This window comes from Ranitomeya imitator, chromosome 1 (genome assembly GCF_032444005.1).
Source record: "Ranitomeya imitator isolate aRanImi1 chromosome 1, aRanImi1.pri, whole genome shotgun sequence".
Lineage (NCBI taxonomy): Eukaryota > Metazoa > Chordata > Amphibia > Anura > Dendrobatidae > Ranitomeya > Ranitomeya imitator.
The window spans coordinates 443,618,955-443,643,283 of record NC_091282.1 but is presented as its reverse complement, the minus strand read 5'-3'; the positions used below and the strand labels follow the sequence as shown (position 1 = coordinate 443,643,283).

Below are 24,329 nucleotides of genomic sequence, written 5' to 3'. Positions count from 1 at the left end.
TCACTCAATGTTTCCTGGATGAGATTTTTCCTGGAATCTAGCACACATATGAGAGGAGTCTTGAGGAAATATAGCAGTCCCTGACAGCTTGTCCTGGCACTGTCTCACACCATCTTTCTACAGAATCTGTCCAAACATAATGGCTCTTAGGAGAAGTATTAAAGCCATCAGGTAATCTCGACAATGATCAGAACATAGATTTTTTTTATTTGGCAGGTACAAGCCTATGCAGAAGGTGGATGGAGTGGGGGATGGATTTGCTGGGAGTGGAGCTCAGACTGGTGCATCAGTGGAGCAAACTGTCATTGCTCAGAGTCAACACCACCAACAGTTCCTAGGTAAGAACCAGGACTGCGGGAGCACAGTCTCCGCTATAAAAGTAGCCACTTGTGGAAAATTCTTCACACTTTTACTTTACTGTTGGAGCCCATTTTATTGCATTCACAAAGTAATAAAACTAATTGCCTCCGATGAGTAACTAGTCTGATATGGGAAAGAAATGTATCTTGGTACCATGTTAGCCAGTAGATAGAAAAATATTTAGAATTGAGAGTCCTCAGTGGTTGATACCTTTTAATGGCTAACTGTAAAGATAATCTTTACAGTTAGCCATTAAAAGGTATCAACCACTGAGGACTCTCAATTCTAAATATTTTTCTAGTCTGATAAGGAGTTTTCAAAGATGAGGACAAATATCAGTTCATTACTATAACATTGACAACCTATTCCTAAAGATAACATTTCATGAGGTTCATCCTATAAAAGACGTTGCCACCATGTTCTTCAGCCTTACAGTCCTAACAAGCCCACAATATCCCCCAGGCAGCACTGTATACCTTAAAGAGAAAGCTTTGTAGTTGTCCATTGTTGTTTCATAATAAGATGAGTGGTCCGATGGGTGTCTGCCTTGTAACTCCGCTCCATTCGCTATGAGTGACGTGGATGACGTCTTCTACGTCATCCACACAGGTGGCAAAGCCTTAGGCATTCTTAGGCTCTCTGCTGCCTGTGCATATTTATCATATGTGGAGTGGTGGCATTACAAGGCAGAGAGGGTGCTGATCACAGACACCCTTCAGACCACTCGGTCATCATTATAATGCAGTGCTGGATAACATTACAGATTTTTTTTTAGGTATATGCCATTGCCTGGGTATATAGTGGGCTTGTTAGGAATGCATTAAAAGGCTAAAGAACGTGGTGGCAACAGGTTTTAGAGGGAAATCCTGATAACAGGTTCCCTTCAAGCCATGCCACCTTCTTTACATACATAGGGCTACAGCTCATTCAATTTAAGAATATTACAGCTGCTTTCTGTTCTTACAAGTCCTGAACAGGTAATCCTCTTAAAGTGATTTTTTTATCTTGGATAATCCCTCTGTTTTCCTCCAGAAACTGCCACACTTGTCCATGGTATATATCTGGAATTGCAGCTCAGATCTATCGACGTGAATAGTGATGAGCTGCAGTACCACACACAACCAGTAGACAGATGTGGCACTGTTTTTAATTCTTCAGCAACCTTTTTAATGCTTTTTGACATCATTATGCCCGAATGGGCAGCAGGGAAATTGCTGTTCAGAGCAGGATGATGTTTAAAACATCTGACGATCCGTTCGGAGTAGTGTAAGTCCAGATCACTATTATTGAAGTGGGGGTACCCTTTAACAAAGAACCAAGTGCCCTGTAGTTACTAAGGAGCTTGGCATCTGGAAATCCCATGTCGCCAAGTTTCTTATTCTCAGCTTTCTTCTATCTTTTTTTAAGCACACTCTGTTGTCCTTTTTATTGTATGCATTTTCGGTGTGATTCTCTTTTTAGAAGCACAGGCTTGTTCGTAGATGCATCCCTTTGCACTTTTATCTTCCGATAGCCGTTGACTTTTCCGCGGCTGCTTTCGCTTACCACCCACAGAGCCATTCTTTGGTCCTCTTCTTAGTTCTCCGTCTTGCGGAACCCTGAGTTCACAGCCTCTGAGTCTTACATTTGTGGTAGCCTGCAGGGAGCTAGAACAATGAGAGAGGGAATCCTAGTGTTCATCTCCTGCTGGAAATGTGACAAGTGAGCCGCTGCTGACACATACTATTACAGCTCTCCACTTTATCAGACAGGATTTCTTATCCTCTGCAGTCTAAACAGTCTTTATGAGGACATCAAAGTCAATCCACAGATGATTTTTTAATAATAGCATACAACAAAATACAACTGTACCTGCTAAACTTTAAAAACGTCTTCCAGAGAGATGTGAATGATGTATAAGACCTCATTCAGACCCCTGTGGTTTTCTCATACGTAAAAACAGGGACTGTTATTCATCAGTGTTTTGGATCTGATTTCCATCAGTATTTTGTCAGTGTGACAGTTTTACCATCATTGATTCATCGGTGATTTTCACTGATCAAAATAAAATGCAAAGCTTCTTCCATCCATTGCAATGTTAATCACAGACAGCACGCTGATGCCATCAACGCGATGTCGTGAATTTCATGGAACCATAGGGTAATATGGATAATTTTGATCCGTGAAAAAATGTACATGTCTATGCAAAAAAAAAAAATGGACATGTGAATAGCACCATAGACTATAATGACTTTGGTTTCTATAATTGAAACGCGTTGATAAAGCAAGTTCATGACTCTCTGGCATCTGAATGAGACCTAAGGGTGATTAGAAGCATACAGTGGGGCAAATAAGTTTTTTTATATAATCTAATAAATAATAATCTTTATTTTTATATAGAGCTAAAATATTCCACAGCGCTTTACAGTTTTGCACACATTATCACCGCTGTCTCCGATGGGGCTCATAATCTAAATTCCCTATCAGTTTTCCCACCTACAAAGAATGGTGAGGTCTGTAATTTTTATCATAGGTACACTTCAACTGTGAGAGACAGAATCTAAAAACAAATCCAGAAAATCACATTGTATGATTTCGGCATAATTAATTTGCATTTTAGTGCATGACATAAGTATTTGATACATTAGAAAAAGAGAACTTAATATTTGGTATAGAAACCTTTGTTTGCAATTGCAGAGGTCAGACGTTTCCTGTAATTCTTGACCAGGTTTACACACATTGCAGCAGGGATTTTGGCCCACTCCTCCATACAGACCTTCTCCAGATCTTTCAGATTTGGGGCTGTCTCTAAGCAACATTGAGTTCCAGCCCCCTCCAAAGATTTTCTATTGGGTTCAGGTCTGGTGACTGGCTAGGCTACTTCGGGACCTTGAAATGCTTCTTATGGAGCCACTCCTTAGGTGCGTAGGCTGTGTGTGTTTCATCGTTGTCATTATGGAAGATGCAGCCATGACCCATCTTCACTGCTCTTACTGAGGGAAGGAGGTTGTTGGCCAAAATCTCTCCTTACATGACCCCATCCATCCTCCCTTCCTCCCTTCAACACAGTGCAGTTGTCCTGACCCTTTTGCAAAAAAGCACCCCCAAAGTATGACTGTTCCCCCACCATGCTTCACTTTTGGGATGGTATCCTTGGGGTTGTACTCATCTTTCTTCTGGAGTGGAGTTGATACCAAAAAGTTCTATTTTGGTGTCATATGACCACATGATCTTATCCCATGCCTCCTCTGGATCAAGATGGTCATTGGCAAACTTCAAAAGGGCCTGGATATGTGCTGGCGTGAGCATGGGGACCTTGCGTGCCCTGCAGGATTTTAATCCGTGACGGCGTATTGTATTGCTATGGTAATGTTTGAGACTGTCGTCTCAGCTCTCTTAAGGTCATTGACCAGGTCCTCCCGTGTAGTTCTGGGCTGAATCCCGACGTTTCTCAAAATGATCTTTACTCTACGAGTCGAGATCCTACATGGAGTCCCAGACCAAGGAACATTGACAGTCATCTTGTGTTTCTTCCATTTTCTAACAGTTGTTGCCTTCTCACCAAGCTGCTTGCCTATTGTCGTGTAGCCCATCCCAGACTTGCGCAGGTCTACAATTTTGTCCCTGGTGTCCATAGACAGCTCTTTGGTCTTGGCCTTGATTGAGAAGTTGGAGTGTGATTGAGTGTGTGGCAGGGGTCTTTTATACAGGTAACGAGATCGAAGAGGTGCAATTAATACAGGTAATGAGTGCAGAGTATGAGGACTTCTTAAAGAAAAGCTAAAAGGTCTGTGAGAGCCAGAATTCTTGCTGGTTGGTAGGTGATCAAATACTTATTTCATGCAATGAAATGCAATTTAATTAGGTAAACATCATGCAATGTGATTTACTGGTTTTTATTTTTAGATTCTGTCTCTCACGGTTGAAGTGTACCTTCAATAAAAATTAAAGACCTCTCCATTCTTGTAGATGGGAAAACTTGCACAATTGGCAGTGTATGCAAATACTTATTTTCCTCACTGTAGATGTTTGCATGCAAGGACATCACCATTATTATTTCTCCAGACCAGACCCGTTATAATCATTGTGGTTTTATTGCATGTTTGATACACATAATTATGGAATCTATTAAAGGATTTGTCCTTTAACAAAGAAAGTTGTTAGGAAGAATGATAACATTTACTAATCTGCTTTCATTCTACATACTACCTCCACATATGTTGTCAAAATTGTTGGTACCCCTCGTTTAATGACATAAAAACCCACAATGGTCACAGAAATAACTTGAATCTGACAAAAGTAATAATAAATAAAAGATCTATGAAAATGAACAAATGATAGTCAGACTTTGCTTTTCAACGATGCTTCCACAGAATAAATACAACTCATGAAATAGGCCTGGACAGAAATGATGGTACCCCTGAAAATAATGTGACAAAAGGGACTTGTTAAATCATGATGTGTCCACTAACTCCCATCACAGGTGTCTACAATTTTGGAATCAGTGAGTGGGCCTGTATATAGGGCTGCAGATACTCACTGTGCTGTTTGGCGACATGGTGTGTATCACATTCAACATGAACCAGAGGAAGCGAAGGAAGGAGTTGTCTCAGGAGATTAGAAAGAAAATTATAGACAAATATGTTAAAGGTAAAAGTTATAAGACCATCTCCAAGAAGCTTGATGTTCCTATGACTACAATTGCACATATTATTCATACTGTAGCCAACCTCCCTGGACGTGGCCTTCAGGAGGAAAACTGATGACAAATCAAAGAGACGAATAATATGAATGGTAACAAAAGAGCCCAGAAAAACTTCTAAACAGATAAAAGGTGAACTTCAAGCTCAAGGAACATCAGTGTCAGATAGCACCATCCGTCATTGTATGAGTAAAAGTGGACCTCATGGGAGATGACCAAGGAGGACACCATTGTTTAAAAAAAATCACTAAAAGGCCAGACTGGAATTTGCCAAACTACATGTTGACAAGCCACACAGCTTTTGGGAGAATGTCCAATGGACAGATGAGACAAAAATGGAACTTTTTGGCAAGGCATATCAGGTCTTCGTTCATAGATTTAATAGCAAAACCATGAAGCACTGAAGTAAATAGTAATGAAGAGCGAGTAGCACTAGCTCTTCCTACACGCCCAGCAGGCGCTAGCAAACCAGGATTGCTCCAGACAAGGATTAGTACGGAAAAACAGAGCAAAAACATCCATAACACCATAATTAATAAAAAGGTATAACGTTTATTAAGTGGTTTTATCAAGAATACATCAAAATAATACCAACATTATCATCAAAAAGTACCAACTAATGCTGGCGGTGCCATGAGTGCTGTAAGCACTCTGCACACACAGGACGGAAATGGAGAGGAAACATGTTGATAGCCAAAACACAAGGAGGAATAGACATAAAGTCATATATCACATGTATCATCCTATCATCCCTAACACTAGCCCTTTAACACCACTTGTTATTAAGTATAGGGTCCCACCAATCGCTCCTTAATATAGATAGCACAACAGCTATCTGCAGGGTTTGCTGAGAAAGCGATATACGCGAAACGCGCGTCCAGGGGAGCCACACTAGGAGGAGACACCCTTACTAGCAACCACCATGGGTAAGCCGGATACAATTCTTTGATGCATTATAGGCACCACGCTGTTGTGCTATCTATATTAAGGAGCGATTGGTGGGACCCTATACTTAATAACAAGTGGTGTTAAAGGGCTAGTGTTAGGGATGATAGGATGATACATGTGATATATGACTTTATGTCTATTCCTCCTTGTGTTTTGGCTATCAACATGTTTCCTCTCCATTTCCGTCCTGTGTGTGCAGAGTGCTTACAGCACTCATTGCACCGCCAGCATTAGTTGGTACTTTTTGATGATAATGTTGGTATTATTTTGATGTATTTTTGATAAAACCACTTAATAAACGTTATACCTTTTTATTAATTATGGTGTTATGGATGTTTTTGCTCCGTTTTTCTATGTTCATAGATTGAAAAAAGAAGCATATCAAAAAAGGAACACTGTCCCTACTGTGAAACAAAGAGGAGGCTCTGTAATGTTCTGGGGCTGCTTTGCTGCATCTGGCACAGGGTGTCTAGAATCTGTGCAGGTTGCAATGAAATCTCAAGACTACCAAGGGATTCTAGAGAAAAATGTGCTGCCCAGTGTCGGAAAGCTTGGTCTCAGTCGCAGGTCATGGGTCTTGGAACAGAATAATGACCCAAAACACAGCTAAAAACACCCAAGAATGGCTAAGAGGAAAACATTGGACTATTCTGAAGTGGCCTTCTATGAGCCCTGACCTAAATCCGATTGAGCATATTTGGAAAGAGCTGAAACATATCGTCTGGGAAAGGCAACCTTTAAACACGAGACAACTGGAGCAGTTTGCAATTGAGGAGTGGGTCAAAATACCTGTCGAGAGGTACAGAAGTCTCATTGACAGTTAAAGGAATCGTTTGATTGCAGTGATTGCCTCAAAAGGTAACTTTCTCTTGTTCATTTTCATAGATTTTTTTATTTATTATTACTTTTGTCAGATTCAAGTTATTTCTGTGATCATTTTGGGTTTTTCTGTCATTAAATGAGGGGTACCAACAATTTTGACCACGTGTGTATGTCCCAATTCCAAAACCTGTCTTCTGGCTTTGTTATGATAGATTTAGTTTTTTCTCTTTATGCTGGTGATGTATATGAGGGGAAATGACTGACTTGCTCATTTCAGTAGCTAAGCCAACCTCTTTGTTTATCACAGCTGATGCATAGACAGAATTGGTTAAAAATATAGGTTATAGAGTCTAAATGGCAGAAATTATAGTTTGAAGATACGATCAAAGCTGTCACATTCAGTTTTTCAATGTGATACATGCCATATAATAAACCTATTATTATGTTATATAATACACATATGTTATATAATACATTATGCTGGCTTAGCAATAAAAAATCCAGTCAACTAGCTGGGGCAAAATAACGCTGGAAGTGTGAGCTAAGGGAATTGTATTCAGAATGAAAGTATATTAGTAGGTTTTATTAAAAGGAACCTGCCATGTGCAGAAAGTCCAATCTGTGGGCAGCATGTTATAAAAAAGGAGCAGCTGAGCAGTATTATATTTAGGTTTGTTGGGAAAGATTCAGTTTAACTTGTATTTTATTCATTGAAATCCCTTGAGTTCATATACAGTTGTGCTCAAAAGTTCACATACCCCGGCAGAATTTTTGCTTTCTTGGAAGTTTTTTTAGAGAATATGAATTATAACACCAAAACTTTTTGCCAAGAAGAGTGGGCAGCTTTACCATCTGAGAAAATAAAAAACCTCATCCACAACTACCACAAAAGACTTCAAGTTGTCGTTGATGTTAGAGGGGGCAATACACGGTATTAAGAAATGGGGTATGTGAACTTTTGATCAGGGCATTAGGATGTTTTGGGTTGTCATTATGATTTAAAAAAAGAAAACACAGTAGTTTGACAATGAATGGCTTCTCCCAACCACTAACCATGAGTGGAGAAAAAGTTTTGGTGTTATCATTCATATTGTCTGAAAAAAGGACAAGAAAGCAAAAATTCTGCCGGGGTATGTAAACTTTTGAGCACAACTTTACACATGAGTCTAGTGGGTGGTCCAACTCAGTGATTGACAGCTATCTCTGCATGCACAGGGTAAACTACAAATAACTGAATAAGATTGCCACTGGACTATCTGTACTGTGTACAAACACCAAGGACATCTATTAATAAAATGCAGGGTTTACTGAAACTTTCCTACAAAAATGTTTATCAATCTTATCAGTTACTCTGGCTCTATAACATCCTGCCTGCAGGTCACATACAAATTTCATCATGACAGCTTCCCTTTAATTATTACTTGGACAACAACCAAATATATTTTCTCTGAATAACCCCTTCAACCCTTTCACGACCATTGACATATATTTACACTAAAGGTCGTGTCCCTGCCTTTGATGCGGGCTCCAACGCTGAGCCTACATCTTTCCCCTCACTTAGTGGCTGATTTTGTCAGCCATCAAATGCCATTAACAGCCACTGCTGTTCACCTGTTAAATTCTGCTGTAATCCACTGACTGCAAGATTTAACATGCACCTGCCAGAAATGCATCACAAATCTCGCCCATCAACGCCCCGGGCTGTCACGTGATCGTGGAGTGCTGATGGGTTGGCATGAAAGCCAGGGGTCAGCAGAAGTACCTGTCATTGTGAATCTCGAATGATTGAAGCTTCAAGTCTCCGAAGGGGACTATTAAAGTCAGTGGAAATTGTGGAAATTTAAAAAAAAAAAAATAAAACATGGCATAACGAGAAAAAACATCAAAACACCAGAATTGTATTTTTTTGTCCATCAGAACATTGTAATAAAATGCGAAAGAGGTAATCTAAACATTGTATCTACCCCAAAATAGTATCAGTAAAAACGTTAGCTCTAGTCGCAAAAAATAAGCCTTCATACAGCCCCAGATCTCTCAAAATGAAAATGGTGACATAAGCAAAAAAAAACATTTTTCTTACAAATTTTGGAATTTTTTCCACCACTTAAATAGAAAAAAAGCCTATACATGTTTGGTATCTGCATACTCATAGTGACCTGTGGAGTCATATCGTCAGGTCATATTGTGAACATGGTAAATAAAAACCCAAAAAACAATTGTGGAATTGCACTTTTTTTGCAATTTCACCCCACTTGGAGTTTTTCTTTCTCATTTTCAAGTACACTATATTGTAAAATCAATGTTCTCATTCAAAAGTACAACTCATCCCTCAAAAAAAGCCATCATATAGCCATATTGATGGACAAATATTAAAAAAATTATGACTCTTAGAAGAAAGGGAGGAGAAAACTCAGCACAAAAATTGAAAATCACGTCGTCATGAAAGGGTTCAACAATTATTCAATTCTTTTTAAAGGGAACTTGTCACCCCCAAAACCGTGGGTGAGGTAAGCCCACCGGCATCAGGGGCTTATCTACAGCATTCTGGAATGCTGCAGATAAGCCTCCGATGTAACCTGAAAGATGAGAAAAAGACGTTAGATTATACTCACCCAGGGGCGTTCCCGCTGTTGGTCCGAGTCCAGCGCCTCCCATCTTCATACGATGATGTCCTCTTCTTTGCTTCCTGCCACAGCTCCTGCGCAGTTGTACTTTATCTGCCCTGTTGATGGCAGAGGAAAGTACTGCAGTGCGCAGGTGCTGGGAAAGGTCAGAGAGGCCCAGTACCTGCGCACTGCAGTACTTTGCTCTGCCCTCAACAGGGCAAACAAAGTAAGCCTGCGCTGGAGCTGCAGCGTGAAGACCAGAAGAGGACGTCATCTGATGAAGATGAGAGAAATAAGAAACTTTATAACATATTTTATCACAAAAATTGGCTTCTTTCTCCTCTAGGACTGATCTCTGACTTTGTAAACTCTGTATGCAATGGTAAAATCTGTATTCAGTGAAGACACATTTTAACATTTCAGATATAGGAGATGACAATTGCTATTGATAAGATTCTATGGAGAGGAGAGAGGAGGACAAAGGATATTCTCTATTGACAGTTAGTTAGTGCACACGTTAAGTACCATATTTGCTGCAGACAGTGGCAGGAAAACTGCTGTAAAAATTTGCTTTTTTACCTTGTTATAGTGTACGTTTTTCATGCTTTTTTTCCACTTTCAAACATCTTCAAATCTGCAAGTAAAAAAATAGTAAGGTGCATGAGATTTAAGAAATGAAATACACTTTGGTGGGATAGTAAAATGCTGCATTTTTCGTGGCAAAATAGCTCTGGTAAAAAAAGCAAGAAAAAAAGAGTATGAATATACCATTGCACGTTAATGTTTTTTTTGTTTTATAGTGTAACTGTCATTTCAGGAGAACTTACAACAGAATGTTTATATTTGCCTCCAGCTCCTCCTAATCCATTCCCCTCCCCTCTTTGTAGAACAAAATTTAAGCAGAACTTGCAGTAGAATGTCTATATTTACCTCCAACTCCTCCTCATCCTTTTGCCTCCCCTCTAAGTAGAACGTAATTTCAAGAGAACTTGCAGCATAATGTGTACATGTGCCTCCAGCTCCTCCTCATCCTTTCCCCTCCCCTCTCCGTAGAACTTAATTTTAGGAGGACTTGCAGCAGAATGTCTAGATTTGTTTTTAGCTCCTCCTCATCTTTCTCCTCCGCTCTCTATAGGGCATAATTTTAGGAGAACTTGTAGCAGAATGTCTATATTTGCCTTTAGCGCCTCCTCTTCCTTTCCCGTCCCCTCTCCATAAGGCATAATTTCAGGGGAACATGCAGCAGAATGTCTATATTTGTCTCCTGCTCCTCCTCATCCTTTCCCCTCCCCTCTCCATAGGGCATAATTTTAGGAGAACTTGCAGCAGAATGTCTATATTTGTCTCTAGCTCCTCCTCATCCTTTCCTCTCCCCTCTCCGTAGGACATCATCTTAGGAGAACTTGCAGCAGAATGTCTATATTTGTCTCTAGCTCCTCCTCACCCTCTCCCCTCTCCAAAGAACATAATTTCAGGAGAACTTGCAGCAGAATATCTATATTTGTCTCCTGCTCCTCCTCATCCTCTCCCCTTCCCTCTCCATAGGGCATAATTTTAGGAGAACTTGCAGCAGAATGTCTATATTTGTCTCTAGCTCCTCCTCCTCATCATCTCCCCTCTCCATAGAATGTAATTTCAAGAGAACTTGCAGCAGTATGTCTATATTTGCTGCTAACTCCTACTCATCCTTTCCCCTTCCCTCTCCGTGGAGCATTATGAGCACATACTGTCATCGCCTATCTCTGTAATGAAGTCCGTATTCACTGAAGTCAAATGTTACAGAACTTTTCTGTTAAAAGATATTACAATGTTTCTTATTTTCAAGTGTGCTATTTATTTATGAAAAAAAGATTAAAACTAGGCTTACTCTTCACTTCTATGTAAGCTTAATAAATAATGCTAGAGAGTAGTAAAGGTTATATTATCACACCATTACCAATATCAGTTATTTATCTAGATTATTCTTAATTATGACGTATAGAATGGCCTTGTGCTATGTGCAACCAGCTACATAAGGAAGATAGATGTTTGTGAATATGTTTTCAATTGGTACACATATCATATCGCAGCATTTGTTTAAAAAATATTATCTATTTTTTATAACAACATTAATAAAAGAATAAAAATAAAATCTTGCCAGCCTCTGCTCATTAAGTAATTTGACCTTTTACAATGTCTGTCTATGCTATGCTTCTTAAATATTTTCCTAATGAAGCTTTAATTGGCACCATCCACAATATCTTTCTTCCATTATGTTGTTATGGCAACAGATGCGTCTAGAGCACTTCCAGAGTTTGCAGAAGTTGAAATATCTTCTCTACCAGATGGTACAACCTTTGAAGATATCAAGTCACTGCAGACTCTTTATCGGGAGCACTGTGAGGTAAGACTATGTTGTCTTTGTTAGAATTACTATGCCCTCACTACCGTACAATTTATTTACTGTCTTGTGTTTTCCTTATGCTAGATAATTCTTTTCTATAGGCTTACTGCTACGTATGAGGGAGGACCTTAGTTAAAGGGTTAAATGAAGTCTCATATCCAAGGGGGCTATGCTCCTCTTCAGATCACACATAATACCGTCTGAACTATTCATGCTGCTTATAATCCTTAGTAAGTCCCATGTACCCAAGTTATTGTAGTCATCTATACCTGGGTTACAAGAGGAACATTTCCATTTGTTTTTTAGCCCATTGATTTGACCTGGTGGTATTTTGTTCTTTTTTTAAGATTCTTCCACAAGGACAATGTAAGGCTATGCATACACAGAGTCTTTTTGCAGAGTTTTCGGAGCAAGAGCTAAGCAGAATATCAAATTATTGAAGGACTTTTAAGATTCAGAGGAGGATTTGGAGAGTTTTTTCTCCACAAACTCCTCAAAAGACTCTGTTTGCAAAAAATCTCAGGGTAAATGGAGTTTTTTTGAGGAGTCCAAAACATGCCTGAAAAATTACCCAAAAACCACTTGAAAGACTCTTCTTATTCATTTCTATTGTAAAAACGTCTTATTGCTTATAAGTTCAATCTTTTGAGCATTTTCCATCCACTTTAGGGGTTCAAAAGTGCCTGGTGGGAAAAAAAGAAAGTGCATGTCACTGTTTTGAAATGGGTTCTGATGGAAAATATTCCAAAAGTATGCTCTGACCAATGAAAATGCTGCAAAATACTGAGAAAATGCTTGAAAAGCTCTTCAGAATTGCTTCAGGAAACGCTTCAAAAATCAAAAAAATTCTTACAGAAACTCTTCAAATAAGGAGCATTTCCTGAAGCAGTTTCTCAGCATGTGCAATTTTAAGACTTGTATAAATCTCTCCAATGATTTCCACTTTGAAAGTGCTGGACATTTTGCTTTTCACAAATTTTTTTTATCTGCAAAATATATACTGTACCATTTATAAAACGAGAATCCTAAAAGAGTGCTGAACTTTTAGCAATGAGGAATAAATCCACACTTTTATAAGATGATTCCATTTTAATAATTTCCAAATTCTCTATAGCTAACTTCATTTTCAACATCACAAAGCTATTTGTGAAATCTGAAGAGTTCAGGACTGTTCCAATTTTATTTTATATCGTACTGGAGTTTTTTGTTTATCATAGAAAATCACATTTGGGTGAGTCATGTATATTGATGCTTAAAAGTAAAGTTTCAAAATGCAGTGCCTCCAAAAACAGGGAATAAAAATGTTGAAATGTTCAAAGAAGTGGAGTAAAAACATGATTGCATTCAAATTAAATGTTATTATTCATTTTAGTATTGAAAAAGCAACAAAAGATTGGCTGCCATTTACAATGGAGTGCTCAGAGGCGTCCCTTTAGAAATATAATCCTAGATTTTTAAGTTGGAGCCAATGAAAATAAAAAAGCTTCTGGGTCTAGGTATTGTTGTTACTTATTGTGGCGCCCCTGAGTTCAGTGCCAGTAAGCACTTTTTAGTACACTGATTCTTGGTGGCTGGCCTGCATCATAGTAAGAATTACTCTGCTGCTGGACTGCACTACTGGACATGTGTGACCATTGGATCGAGGACACATTAGGATTTGGTTGTCGTAGGGGCAATGCACTTCCAAGAAGATGCTGATGTTGGCAGGTCACTCCTCTTTCATGTCCATACACATATCTTCCACGTCACCTCCACACCTCTTGCATGCTCACTGAATGTTCTTTTGGATGCCAAACATCGTTTATATGTTGAAGCATTCTGTTGGTGGACATATCAAACCTTCCATGAATCCTGTTTGCCTGGAGGAATCAAAAGGTTTTGGCCGGGAGATTTGCCAACTTCCCCAAAATGTCCTCGGGGCTCCCAGAATATAGGGGGAGAGAACCTCAAACATTCTGGGAGAATTCTCAAGTAAACATTTATTTGACTATGTGAGAAGGAAATCAAAAGAACATTGGGAAGGATCATTTTTTTATTTTCAAATATTTTTATTGATTTATATTATAATAGGAAAGGTAAGGTGAGAATGGGGAAACATGGGAGAAACAATTGGGAAATTGAGGAGGGAGGGAATATATGGGGAAATAATACAGAAAGAAGTATACTTAATTTGGATCAATGAGCATAAGAAACATTTTAGAAACAATCTGATGATATAAGTAACATTAAATCAGGTTACTAATTTTAAATCAATGGACTCATTTATACTTAGTCTTGGAGTAAACATATTACTCTATATACTCGTATATAAGCTGAGTTTTTCAGCACATTTTTTTTGCTTAAAAAGACCCCTCCTCTGCTTATACATGAGTCACGGTCCCACTTACTTGTTCTCCACTGCAGTGTGCGTGTTCCCTGATCTCTCCTGGTCATCTGCGCATAACTGCAGCCTCTGTGAGTTTTCCGGAGACTGCTGACAGGGCTGACGGTCAGCTTTAACACTGGGGCAAGTGCCAGGCAGGGGCTGGCTGGCAAATTTTACCCTGGGGACAAGCAAACAGCAGTGGCCCGCGAGTAGCGGACCATCCTTAAAGAGGTTGTCGGATCTTATGCTACATGTCTGCAGTCACTATGTGTAAATCCTCAAATCGTGCACACTGTGCGCTGTGAAGATTCTCTGGTGCTGGTGCTGGGAACAGGTGGTCTTGTGACCGCAAGCATACGATACATATATTCCCAGCCACATTCGGACTAGACTGATTCTGGCCTTGTTCAATACAGTTGAGATGAATTTGCGCTAGCAGTAAAACACTTTGCCCAATACTCCTTTCCCTCCTCTCCCCTTGTCAGGCCATGTAATCTTCAGCTCGTATGTGGATCACTGTTCACCATTCCCACTGTCCGCTGCACATACAGTACCTCCATAACGGCACCATACAAAACCTCCATAACTCCGCCATAGAGTGCCTCCTTAACACCACCATACAGTGCCTTCATAACACCACCATACAGTACCTTCAAACAGGGCTGCCACTAGGAATTTCAGGGCCCCATACTGGCAACATTTTTTGGGTCCCCTTGAGACTCTGTCCAGGCTCCAACCCCAGCCCCGCCTCCACCCCTTAAACTGTCCACAGCTCTCTCTTAGAAAAACTCCACTTCTCACCAATCGCACATTAACAGTTTCCATCACCAGATCACACACATAGCCAGCAGCTTTTGTTTTGGCCAAATGATTTTTCTAATCTGCAACCACAACAAGGTAGACTACTTTTCGCTAATCTATTAAAAATGTGTTCAAATATGCAATACAAATTAGGTATATTTTTATTTTTCAATTTTTAATTGAGCAATAATATCACATCCAAAGGGACAAAAACCACCACACCATGACCAGACACCATAGTACCACCACATAGTAACCTATAATACTACTTACAAGGAACAAATACTGCCACACAATGTCCAGATCACATATTACCACCACAGTGACCGAATAATATCACATACAAGGGACAAATACCACCGCACCATATCCAGATCACATATTACTACCATATGGTGACCAATAATACCATATACAGGGAACAAATACCGCCACACCATGACCAGACCACATATTACCATCACAGTGACCGAACAATAGCACATAGAAGGGACAAATACCGCCACACCATGGCTGGGCAACATATTACCACCACATAGTGACTGAATGCTACAATACTGATCATTAATAAAAAAAAACACAATACTATCACCAAAATTGCCATTATACACAGGAGATCTGTACTTAGTATGCAGTGTCTATGTACAGGTAATACAGTGATCACCGGTGACATTATACACAGGAGCTCTGTATATAGTGTCAGTGTAAAAGTAATACAGTGATCACTGGTGACATTGTACACAGGACCTCTGTATATAGTGCCAGTGTACAGGTAATACAGTAATCACTGGTGACATTGTACACAGGAACTATAGTGTATAGCGTCAGTGTACAGGTAACACACTAACTCACCAGTGGAAGTGCATTGAACAGCAAGGTGGATTGCAGCTGAGGGGGAAAAAAAAATCTTTAAATTTTCAGCTTAGCGAGTGTGAACAAGCTGAGTGTGACCGGAGTGTAAGTGTGAACGGCGGTAAGTGTGACTTGTGATTCAGTGACTTTGAATTCAGGGAGTTTCCAAGGGAGGAATTACTGAATTGCTGTCTGTATTTTATTAATACTTTGCATTTGTTGTTTTTTTTATTTAACTGCTCTGTCTGGTGCAACGAATCCAGTTCAAACTACTAACACTGACCTACAAAGCCATCCACAACCTGTCCCCTCCCTATATCTCTGAACTAATCTCCCACTATCTTCCCTCACGTAATCTCCGATCCTCCCAAGACCTCCTACTCTCCTCCACACTTATTCGTTCCTCACACAACCGCCTCCAAAATTTCTCCCGAATATCCCCCATCCTCTGGAATTCCATGCCTCAACACGTCTGACTATCGACCATGTTCGGGTCCTTCAGACGGAACCTGAAAGCCCACCTTTTCAGGAAAGCCTACAGCCTGCAATAACCATTCTGCCGCCTCACCATCGCCAGAGCCGCCGCCTCGCCCCTACCTTCTGCCCCTTCCCCACTATCCCATAGAATGTAAGTCCGCAAGGACAGGGTCATCTCCCCTCTGTACCAGTCTGTCACTGTAAATTTGTTTACTGTAAACGATATCTATACCTCTGTATGTAACCCCTTTCTCATTTACAGCACCATGGAATTAATGGTGCTATATAAATAATAATAATAATAATAATAATAATAATAATAATGGTGCAATCCCCATTAGGAAATGTGCTCCACTATTGTTAATGCCATCCAGTGCACATCTTGCCACATGTATGCAGTTCTTGATCAGCCGGTCGAGGGTGCATACTGCTGTGTGAGATGTGAGCACGTTATGCATTTGGAAGCCCAGATTCTGGATCTAAATGTGCAGCTGGCAACACTGAGCTCCATTGACAACATGGAAAGGAGTCTTCTGCTCACTGAGCAGATGATCAATGGGATAGATGAGGCGGGGGATGGTAGGATGGAGCTGCAGGACAGTGAAGTAGCAAGCTGGGTGACAGTTAGAAGGCTGGGTAGAGGGAAGAGTGCCAGGGAGGCTAGTCCTGATCTGGCACACCCCAATAAGTTTGCTAAGTTGGCAGATGAGGGGGGTGCCAGTACAGGGGTAGTACTGCTGCAGCCAGGCATGTCCTCTGAAAGCCGGAGGAGTGACTGCTCCAGTAAGGAGGGAAATAGGAGAGCAGGGCAGGCCAGACAGGTGCTGGTAGTGGGGGACTCAATTATTAGGGGAACAGATAGGGCAATCTGTCACAAAGACAGGGATCGTCGAACGGTGTGCTGCCTACCTGGTGCTCGAGTCCGACACATCGCTGATCGGGTGGACAGATTACTGGGAGGGGCTGGTGAGGACCCAGCGGTCATGGTGCACATTGACACAAATGACAAAGTTAGAGGTAGGTGGAAGGTCCTTAAAGATGATTTCAGGGAATTAGGCTGCAAGCTGAAAGCAAGGACCTCCAACGTAGTATTTTCCGAAATGCTGCCTGTACCACGTGCCACGCCAGAGAGGCAACGGGAGATTAGGGAGGTTAATAAGTGGCTCAAGAATTGGTGTAGGAAGGAGGGGTTTGGGTTCCTGCAGAACTGGGCCGACTTCTCAGTTGGCTACAGGCTCTACGCTAGGGACGGGCTGCATCTCAATGGGGAAGGTGCAGCTGTGTTTGGGGAGAAAATGGCTAAAAGGTTGGAGGAGTGTTTAAACTAGGGATTGGGGGGAGGGTATTCATTTTATAGGAGGGGAAGATAGTGCAGATAGAGACCTGGGCACAATTAAGGAAGATGGGGGTGGCGGTGGATTGGGGGTGGGGTTAGAACAGTTATTAATTTAAGAAAGAATAGAGGTACAGAAAGGAACATCAAGTGCATGTATACTAATGCCAGAAGCCTTGCCAACAAAATGGATGAATTAGAAATAATGTTGTTGGAGCATAATTATGACATGGTGGGGATATCTGAAACGTGGCTGGATGAGAGCCATGACTGGGCTGTTAACTTGCAGGGTTATAGTCTGTTCAGAAATGACCGAATGGATAGGCGAGGGGGAGGGGTGTGTCTATATGTAAAATCGTCCTTAAAACCCATCCGGCGTGATAATATAGGTGAATCTAATGAAAATGTAGAGTCCCTGTGGGTGGAGATAAGGGGTGGGGGGAAAAATAATAAATTACTGATAGGGGTTTGTTATATGTTAGGAGTCGAGTTTCCTCTGCTGCACAGGGGGAATCTCGATCCGTCTCCGCTGCGGTCTCCCATTCTCCTCCAGCCGCAGTGGAGTCTGCTCAGCAGGGACGTCGATCCCAGCGTCTCGCTCAGTCTGACTCTGTGCGAAGAGTTGCTGCTGCTTCTCCAGTCTCTGCCATTAAAGTCAGTGCTGGTCAGCAGCGAGCGGACTTCTCTGGGACTAAGTCCTTGTCTGCACGTACTGAGCATGCCCAGGGTAAGATCTCCCGTTGGAGATCGAGGGTCATGTGCTCAGGCTCTGCAGCACATTCCATTGGTCCTCTTGGCAGGTTTTGGAAGGGCAAAAGTGCTGTAGCCACTTCCTGTGCTGCAACTATATAAACTGCGCATGACCGCACGGCCATGCGCTAGTATTGTCTTGTAAATATGTGTGTGTGTTGTGAGTGAAAGTCGCTCTTTAAATAACCCTCCCTATTGAATGTCTGTTCGCGGAAGGTGTATGTTTGCTATCTAGCGCCCGACTTATCCAACAGCATGAAACACATATTACAGCGTCCTCTTGCTGTGTCCGCCTGTACGGCGCCGTGCGCTTGCCTTGCGCTTTCCATACCCAAGCCAGTGTGGTTGGTGGCGTCCGTCAGTGCGGCATTGCTCGCACTCCTGTGCATTTATATATTTATTCTTAGTTTCCTTACACACCCAGTTGTGGTGTAGTGCCAGCGAGGGTCTAATCGGACTTCAATCCCAGTTGGGGTTAAGTACGCTGACTACTCGCTCGCGCTTTAGGTGCGGTGCCGCGATCCTGTGACGCAGCAGGATTGCTCCCTTCACGCTGGGTGAGGTTGAACCCACATGTATATACTTTAGTGTACCGCCATATAGTCTGTATTTACTAGCAGCAGGTTTTCACCTGCACGGTGGACCCCGGACTGCGAACGCATCTATATCACCTTTCTTGGTGCGTTCCGCCAGTCCTAACAGAATACTAGCGCCAGGGTCTGGCTAGTAAATGATGGACGATCAGCGTTCACAGCGGTACATCCAGCAGCTGGAGGGAAGGTTGGCGGCTCTTGAGCGTTCAACTTCAGCTGTGGATGTCACTGCTGTCGCTGTTCAGGCTGCTAGTGTTGCTGCAGCCACCTTGTCCACTGCCGCTCCTGTCCCGACTCTAACTCGCCTCCCGCTTCCAGAGAAATTCTCTGGTGACAGTAAGTCTTGTAGGGGTTCCGTGAGTCAGTGCTCTATCCATCTCGAGCTTCTGGCCTCTCGTTTCCCTACAGAGCGGGCTAAGGTGGGATTTATAGTGTCTCTTCTGTCGGACAGAGCGTTGCAGTGGGCTACGCCGCTATGGGAGCGTAGCGATCATGTGGTGCAGAGTGCTCCGTTGTTTCTGAGCACTCTGAAACAGGTCTTTTTAGGACCTCGTGTCACCCATGATACGGCGCTCCAATTGTTGGCATTGACTCAGGGCTCGTCCTTGGTCAGTCATTTTGCCGTCCACTTCCGCACCTTAGCATCTGAGCTGGAGTGGTCGGATAAAGCCCTCATTCCTATATTTTGGAGGGGGCTGGCTGACCACGTTAAGGACGCCCTGGCCACTAGGGAGATTCCCGCCACACTGGAGGAATTAATTACTCTATCCACTCGTATTGATCTCCGTTTTCACGAGCGGAGGTTAGAGCGAGCCCAGTGTAGGCAGAGGTTTCGGCTGGCTCCCACCTTCGCCAAACCTTTGGAATCTCCAGACCAGGCTCCTGAGCCCCATGAGCCTGTGGTAGAGTCTCGAGCAGGATCTAAGTCCCAGACCGCTCGTGCACTCCAGATTTGTCATCTTTGCCAACAGTCTGGACATCTTGCCTCCAGATGTCTTCAGCGGTCGAGGAAATGTCAGCGTCTAGTGGTAGTTGGTGGAGGTGCACTAGACACGGCGACGTTTGCCTCCAAATTGTCCTTTAAGGGGACAATTACTTTTGGCTCATCCTCTCACTCGGTGGAACTCTGCGTGGATTCTGGGGCGGAGGGCAATTTTATGTCTTCAGCCTTCGCCCAACGTCACGCAATTCCTCTGGTCATGCTATCTCAAACAGTAACGGTACGAGTGGTGAATGGGTCGACACTGCCCACACAGATTACACATCAAACTATCCCTTTTACTCTGTCCATGTCACCATCTCATCAGGAGATTATATCTCTACTCGTCATTCCTGAGGGAATTGATGAGGTTCTCTTGGGGATACCTTGGTTACGGTACCACTCTCCTCACATCGAGTGGTCCTCAGGCAGAATTTTGGGATGGGGTGAATCTTGTGGGAACAGGTGTCAGCGAGAGTGCGTTCAGGTTACTACTACAGAGGTACCCGCAGATCTCTCCTCTCTCCCCAAGCAATATTGGTCTTATGCAGACGTATTCTCCAAAAAGGCAGCGGAGACTCTTCCGCCCCATCGCCCCTATGACTGTCCTATTGATCTCTTGCCTGGTGCTGAGCCTCCCCGGGGTCGAGTCTATCCATTATCTCTCCCGGAAACGGAGGCAATGTCTCAGTACATACAAGAGAATCTGGCAAGAGGGTTCATCAGGAAGTCAGTGTCACCTGCTGGGGCAGGGTTCTTTTTCGTGCAGAAGAAGAATGGAGAACTACGTCCATGCATAGACTACAGGGGTCTTAATGCTGTCACAGTTAAGAACGAGTACCCTTTGCCGTTGATATCTGAGCTTTTCGATAGGCTTCGGGGAGCTAGAGTGTTTACTAAACTAGATCTGCGGGGTGCTTATAACCTGATTCGCATCCGTGAGGGGGATGAGTAGAAAACGGCATTTAACACCAGAGATGGGCACTATGAGTATCTGGTGATGCCCTTCGGGCTCTGTAATGCACCTGCCGTTTTCCAAGACTTTGTCAACGACATCTTCCGGGATATGCTTTCCACCTCGGTTGTAGTCTATCTGGATGATATTCTCATCTTTTCTCCAGATATTGACTCCCACCGGAGAGATGTTGGCAGAGTCTTCGACCTCCTACGAGCAAACTCTCTTTATGCAAAGTTGGAGAAGTGTGTTTGAGCAGGAGTCCTTACCTTTCCTGGGCTATACCATCTCCGCCCAGGGATTGGCTATGGATCCTGCCAAACTACAGGCTGTGATGGACTGGCAAGAGCCCCATTCTCTTAAAGCGGTGCAGCGCTTTATGGGGTTCATAAACTATTACCGCCAGTTCATTCCCCACTTCTCAACTCTGGTAGCTCCCTTGGTAGCCCTCACCAAAAAGGGAGCGAATCCCAAATTGTGGTCGGAAGAGGTCTCCAAGGCATTCACTTCTATTAAGTCCCACTTTGCTAGCGCTCCCATCTTACATCGTCCCGATGTGGATAAGCCATTCCTACTGGAGGTGGATGCCTCGTCCGTTGGTGCTGGAGCAGTCCTCTACCAAAAGGATGCTCAAGGTCGGAAGCATCCATGCTTCTTCTTCTCCAAGCCCTTCACGCCAGCGGAGAGGAACTACTCCATCGGGGACAGGGAGTTGCTAGCAATGAAGTTGGCCTTTTCGGAGTGGAGGCACCTTCTGGATGGTGCGCGGTTTCCCTTCCAAGTTTACACGGACCACAAAAATTTGGTCTATTTGCAGACAGCCCAGCGGCTAAATTCTCGCCAGGCCAGATGGTCCCTGTTCTTCTCCCGGTTCCACTTTTCCCTTCATTATCTCGCCGGGGAGAAGAATATCCGTGCTGACGCTCTCTCTTGCTCCCTTATGTCAACTGAGGAGGAGGAAGAGGAGCCTCGGCTTATTGTCCCTTCCGAGAGCCTGAGAACCGTGGCGCCGGTTTCGCTAGAGTCTGTGCCTCCGGGCAAGACTTTTGTGCCCATTAATTTGCGACCAGAGGTTCTCTCTTGGGCTCATTCGTCCAGTGTGGGTGGACACTTTGGGACAAAGAGGACATCTGAGCTACTGGCGAGGACGTACTGGTGGCCGCATATGGTCCGGGATGTCAGGGATTATGTTCTGGCGTGTGTCTCCTGCGCCAAAAATAAATCTCCGCGTCAAAGGCCAGCTGGTTTGCTCTATCCCTTGCTGGTGGCAGATAGGCCCTGGGAGATGGTCGGGATGGACTTTGTTGTGGGTTTGCCCAAGTCTCGCGGCTGTACCATCATTTGGGTCATCACCGATCAGTTCTCAAAAATGGTGCATTTGGTGCCGCTGCCGCGGTTACCTTCTGCACGGGCCTTGGCAGCTTTGTTCATTAGACATATCTTCCGCCTGCATGGTATGCCAGACAAAATTGTCAGTGACCGGGGTCCCCAGTTTGCGTCTCGGTTCTGGAGAGAGCTCTGTCGTCTTCTCAGTATTGAGTTGAATTTCTCTTCCGCTTATCATCCCGAGACGAATGGGTTGGTAGAGAGGGCCAACCAGACCTTGGTCACATACCTGCGACATTTTGTTTCAGCCAGGCAGGATGACTGGGCATCCTTGCTATCATGGGCAGAGTTTGCGCTGAACAACGCCGTAGCCGACTCCACTGGACAAACCCCATTCCTCCTCAACTATGGTCAGCATCCACGGGTACCTGTGCCTATGCCCGTGTCTTCCGCCGACTCCAGGGTGGCAGACTGGGCTGTGGAGGCACGGGATATTTGGGACCGCACTCAGGATGCCATTCGGGCCTCTAAGGAGAGAATGAGGTCCTCCGCCGATGCTCATCGGCGCCCCACTCCGACCTTTGCTTCTGGCGACTTGGTGTGGCTCTCCGCCCGTAACATCAGGCTGCGAGTTGAGTCCACTAAATTTGCTCCTCGCTACTTGGGCCCATTCAAGGTCCTCGAGCAGGTTAATCCTGTGGTCTATCGTTTGGCCCTTCCGCCACGCCTGGGTATCACCGACACCTTTCATGTGTCCCTCTTGAAACCCGTGTATATGTCCCGGTTTTCCGAGTCATCTGCTGGGACATCGGGTTCGTCTACGGACGATTATGAGGTGAACGCTATTTTGGGGTGCAAGGTGGTGCGTGGTAAAAAATTTTATTTGGTAGACTGGAAGGGTTATGGCCCCGAGGACAGGTCCTGGGAGCCTGTTGAGCACATTCGGGCTCCGCATCTCATTGCTGCCTTCGAACGTAGCGAGGCCCAAGGAGGGGGGGGGCCCTAGGAGGGGGGGTAATGTTAGGAGTCGAGTTTCCTCTGCTGCACAGGGGGAATCTCGATCCGTCTCCGCTGCGGTCTCCCATTCTCCTCCAGCCGCAGTGGAGTCTGCTCAGCAGGGACGTCGATCCCAGCGTCTCGCTCAGTCTGACTCTGTGCGAAGAGTTGCTGCTGCTTCTCCAGTCTCTGCCATTAAAGTCAGTGCTGGTCAGCAGCGAGCGGACTTCTCTGGGACTAAGTCCTTGTCTGCACGTACTGATCATGCCCAGGGTAAGATCTCCCGTTGGAGATCGAGGGTCATGTGCTCAGGCTCTGCAGCACATTCCATTGGTCCTCTTGGCAGGTCTTGGAAGGGCAAAAGTCCTGTAGCCACTTCCTGTGCTGCAACTATATAAACTGCGCATGACCGCACGGCCATGCGCTAGTATTGTCTTGTAAATATGTGTGTGTGTTGTGAGTGAAAGTCGCTCTTTAAATAACCCTCCCTATTGAATGTCTGTTCGCGGAAGGTGTATGTTTGCTATCCAGCGCCCGACTTATCCAACAGCACGAAACACACATTACAGCTTCCTCTTGCTGTGTCCGCCTGTACGGCGCCGTGCGCTTGCCTTGCGCTTTCCATACCCAAGCCAGTGTGGTTGGTGGCGTCCGTCAGTTCGGCATTGCTCGCACTCCTGTGCATTTATATATTCTTAGTTTCCTTACACACCCAGTTGTGGTGTAGTGCCAGCGAGGGTCTAATCGGACTTCAATCCCAGTTGGGGTTAAGTACGCTGACTACTCGCTCGCGCTTTAGGTGCGGTGCCGCGATCCTGTGACGCAGCAGGATTGCTCCCTTCACGCTGGGTGAGGTTGAACCCACGTGTATATACTTTAGTGTACCGCTATATAGTCTGTATTTACTAGCAGCAGGTTTTCACCTGCACGGTGGACCCCGGACTGCGAACGCATCTATATCACCTTTCTTGGTGCGTTCCGCCAGTCCTAACAGTTATAAATCTCCAAAAATAATGGAAGCAATGGAGAATATCATCGTAAAGCAGATAGATGAAGCTGCGACTCAAGGAGAAGTCATTATTATGGGGGAGTTCAACTACCC

General features: G+C 43.7%; 1 protein-coding gene across 8 annotated transcripts in view; it reads left to right on the top strand.

Moving 5' to 3' along the window:
* Positions 1-24,329, top strand: part of RFX3 (regulatory factor X3) — a 436,417-nt gene that overhangs the window by 367,207 nt on the left and 44,881 nt on the right. For all 8 annotated transcript variants that reach the window (XM_069764135.1, XM_069764125.1, XM_069764169.1 and 5 more), the window contains 2 exons: positions 217-338; positions 11,688-11,800. In XM_069764135.1, coding sequence (XP_069620236.1) covers positions 217-338; positions 11,688-11,800 — 235 coding nt within the window. The remainder of the gene's footprint in view (positions 1-216; positions 339-11,687; positions 11,801-24,329) is intronic.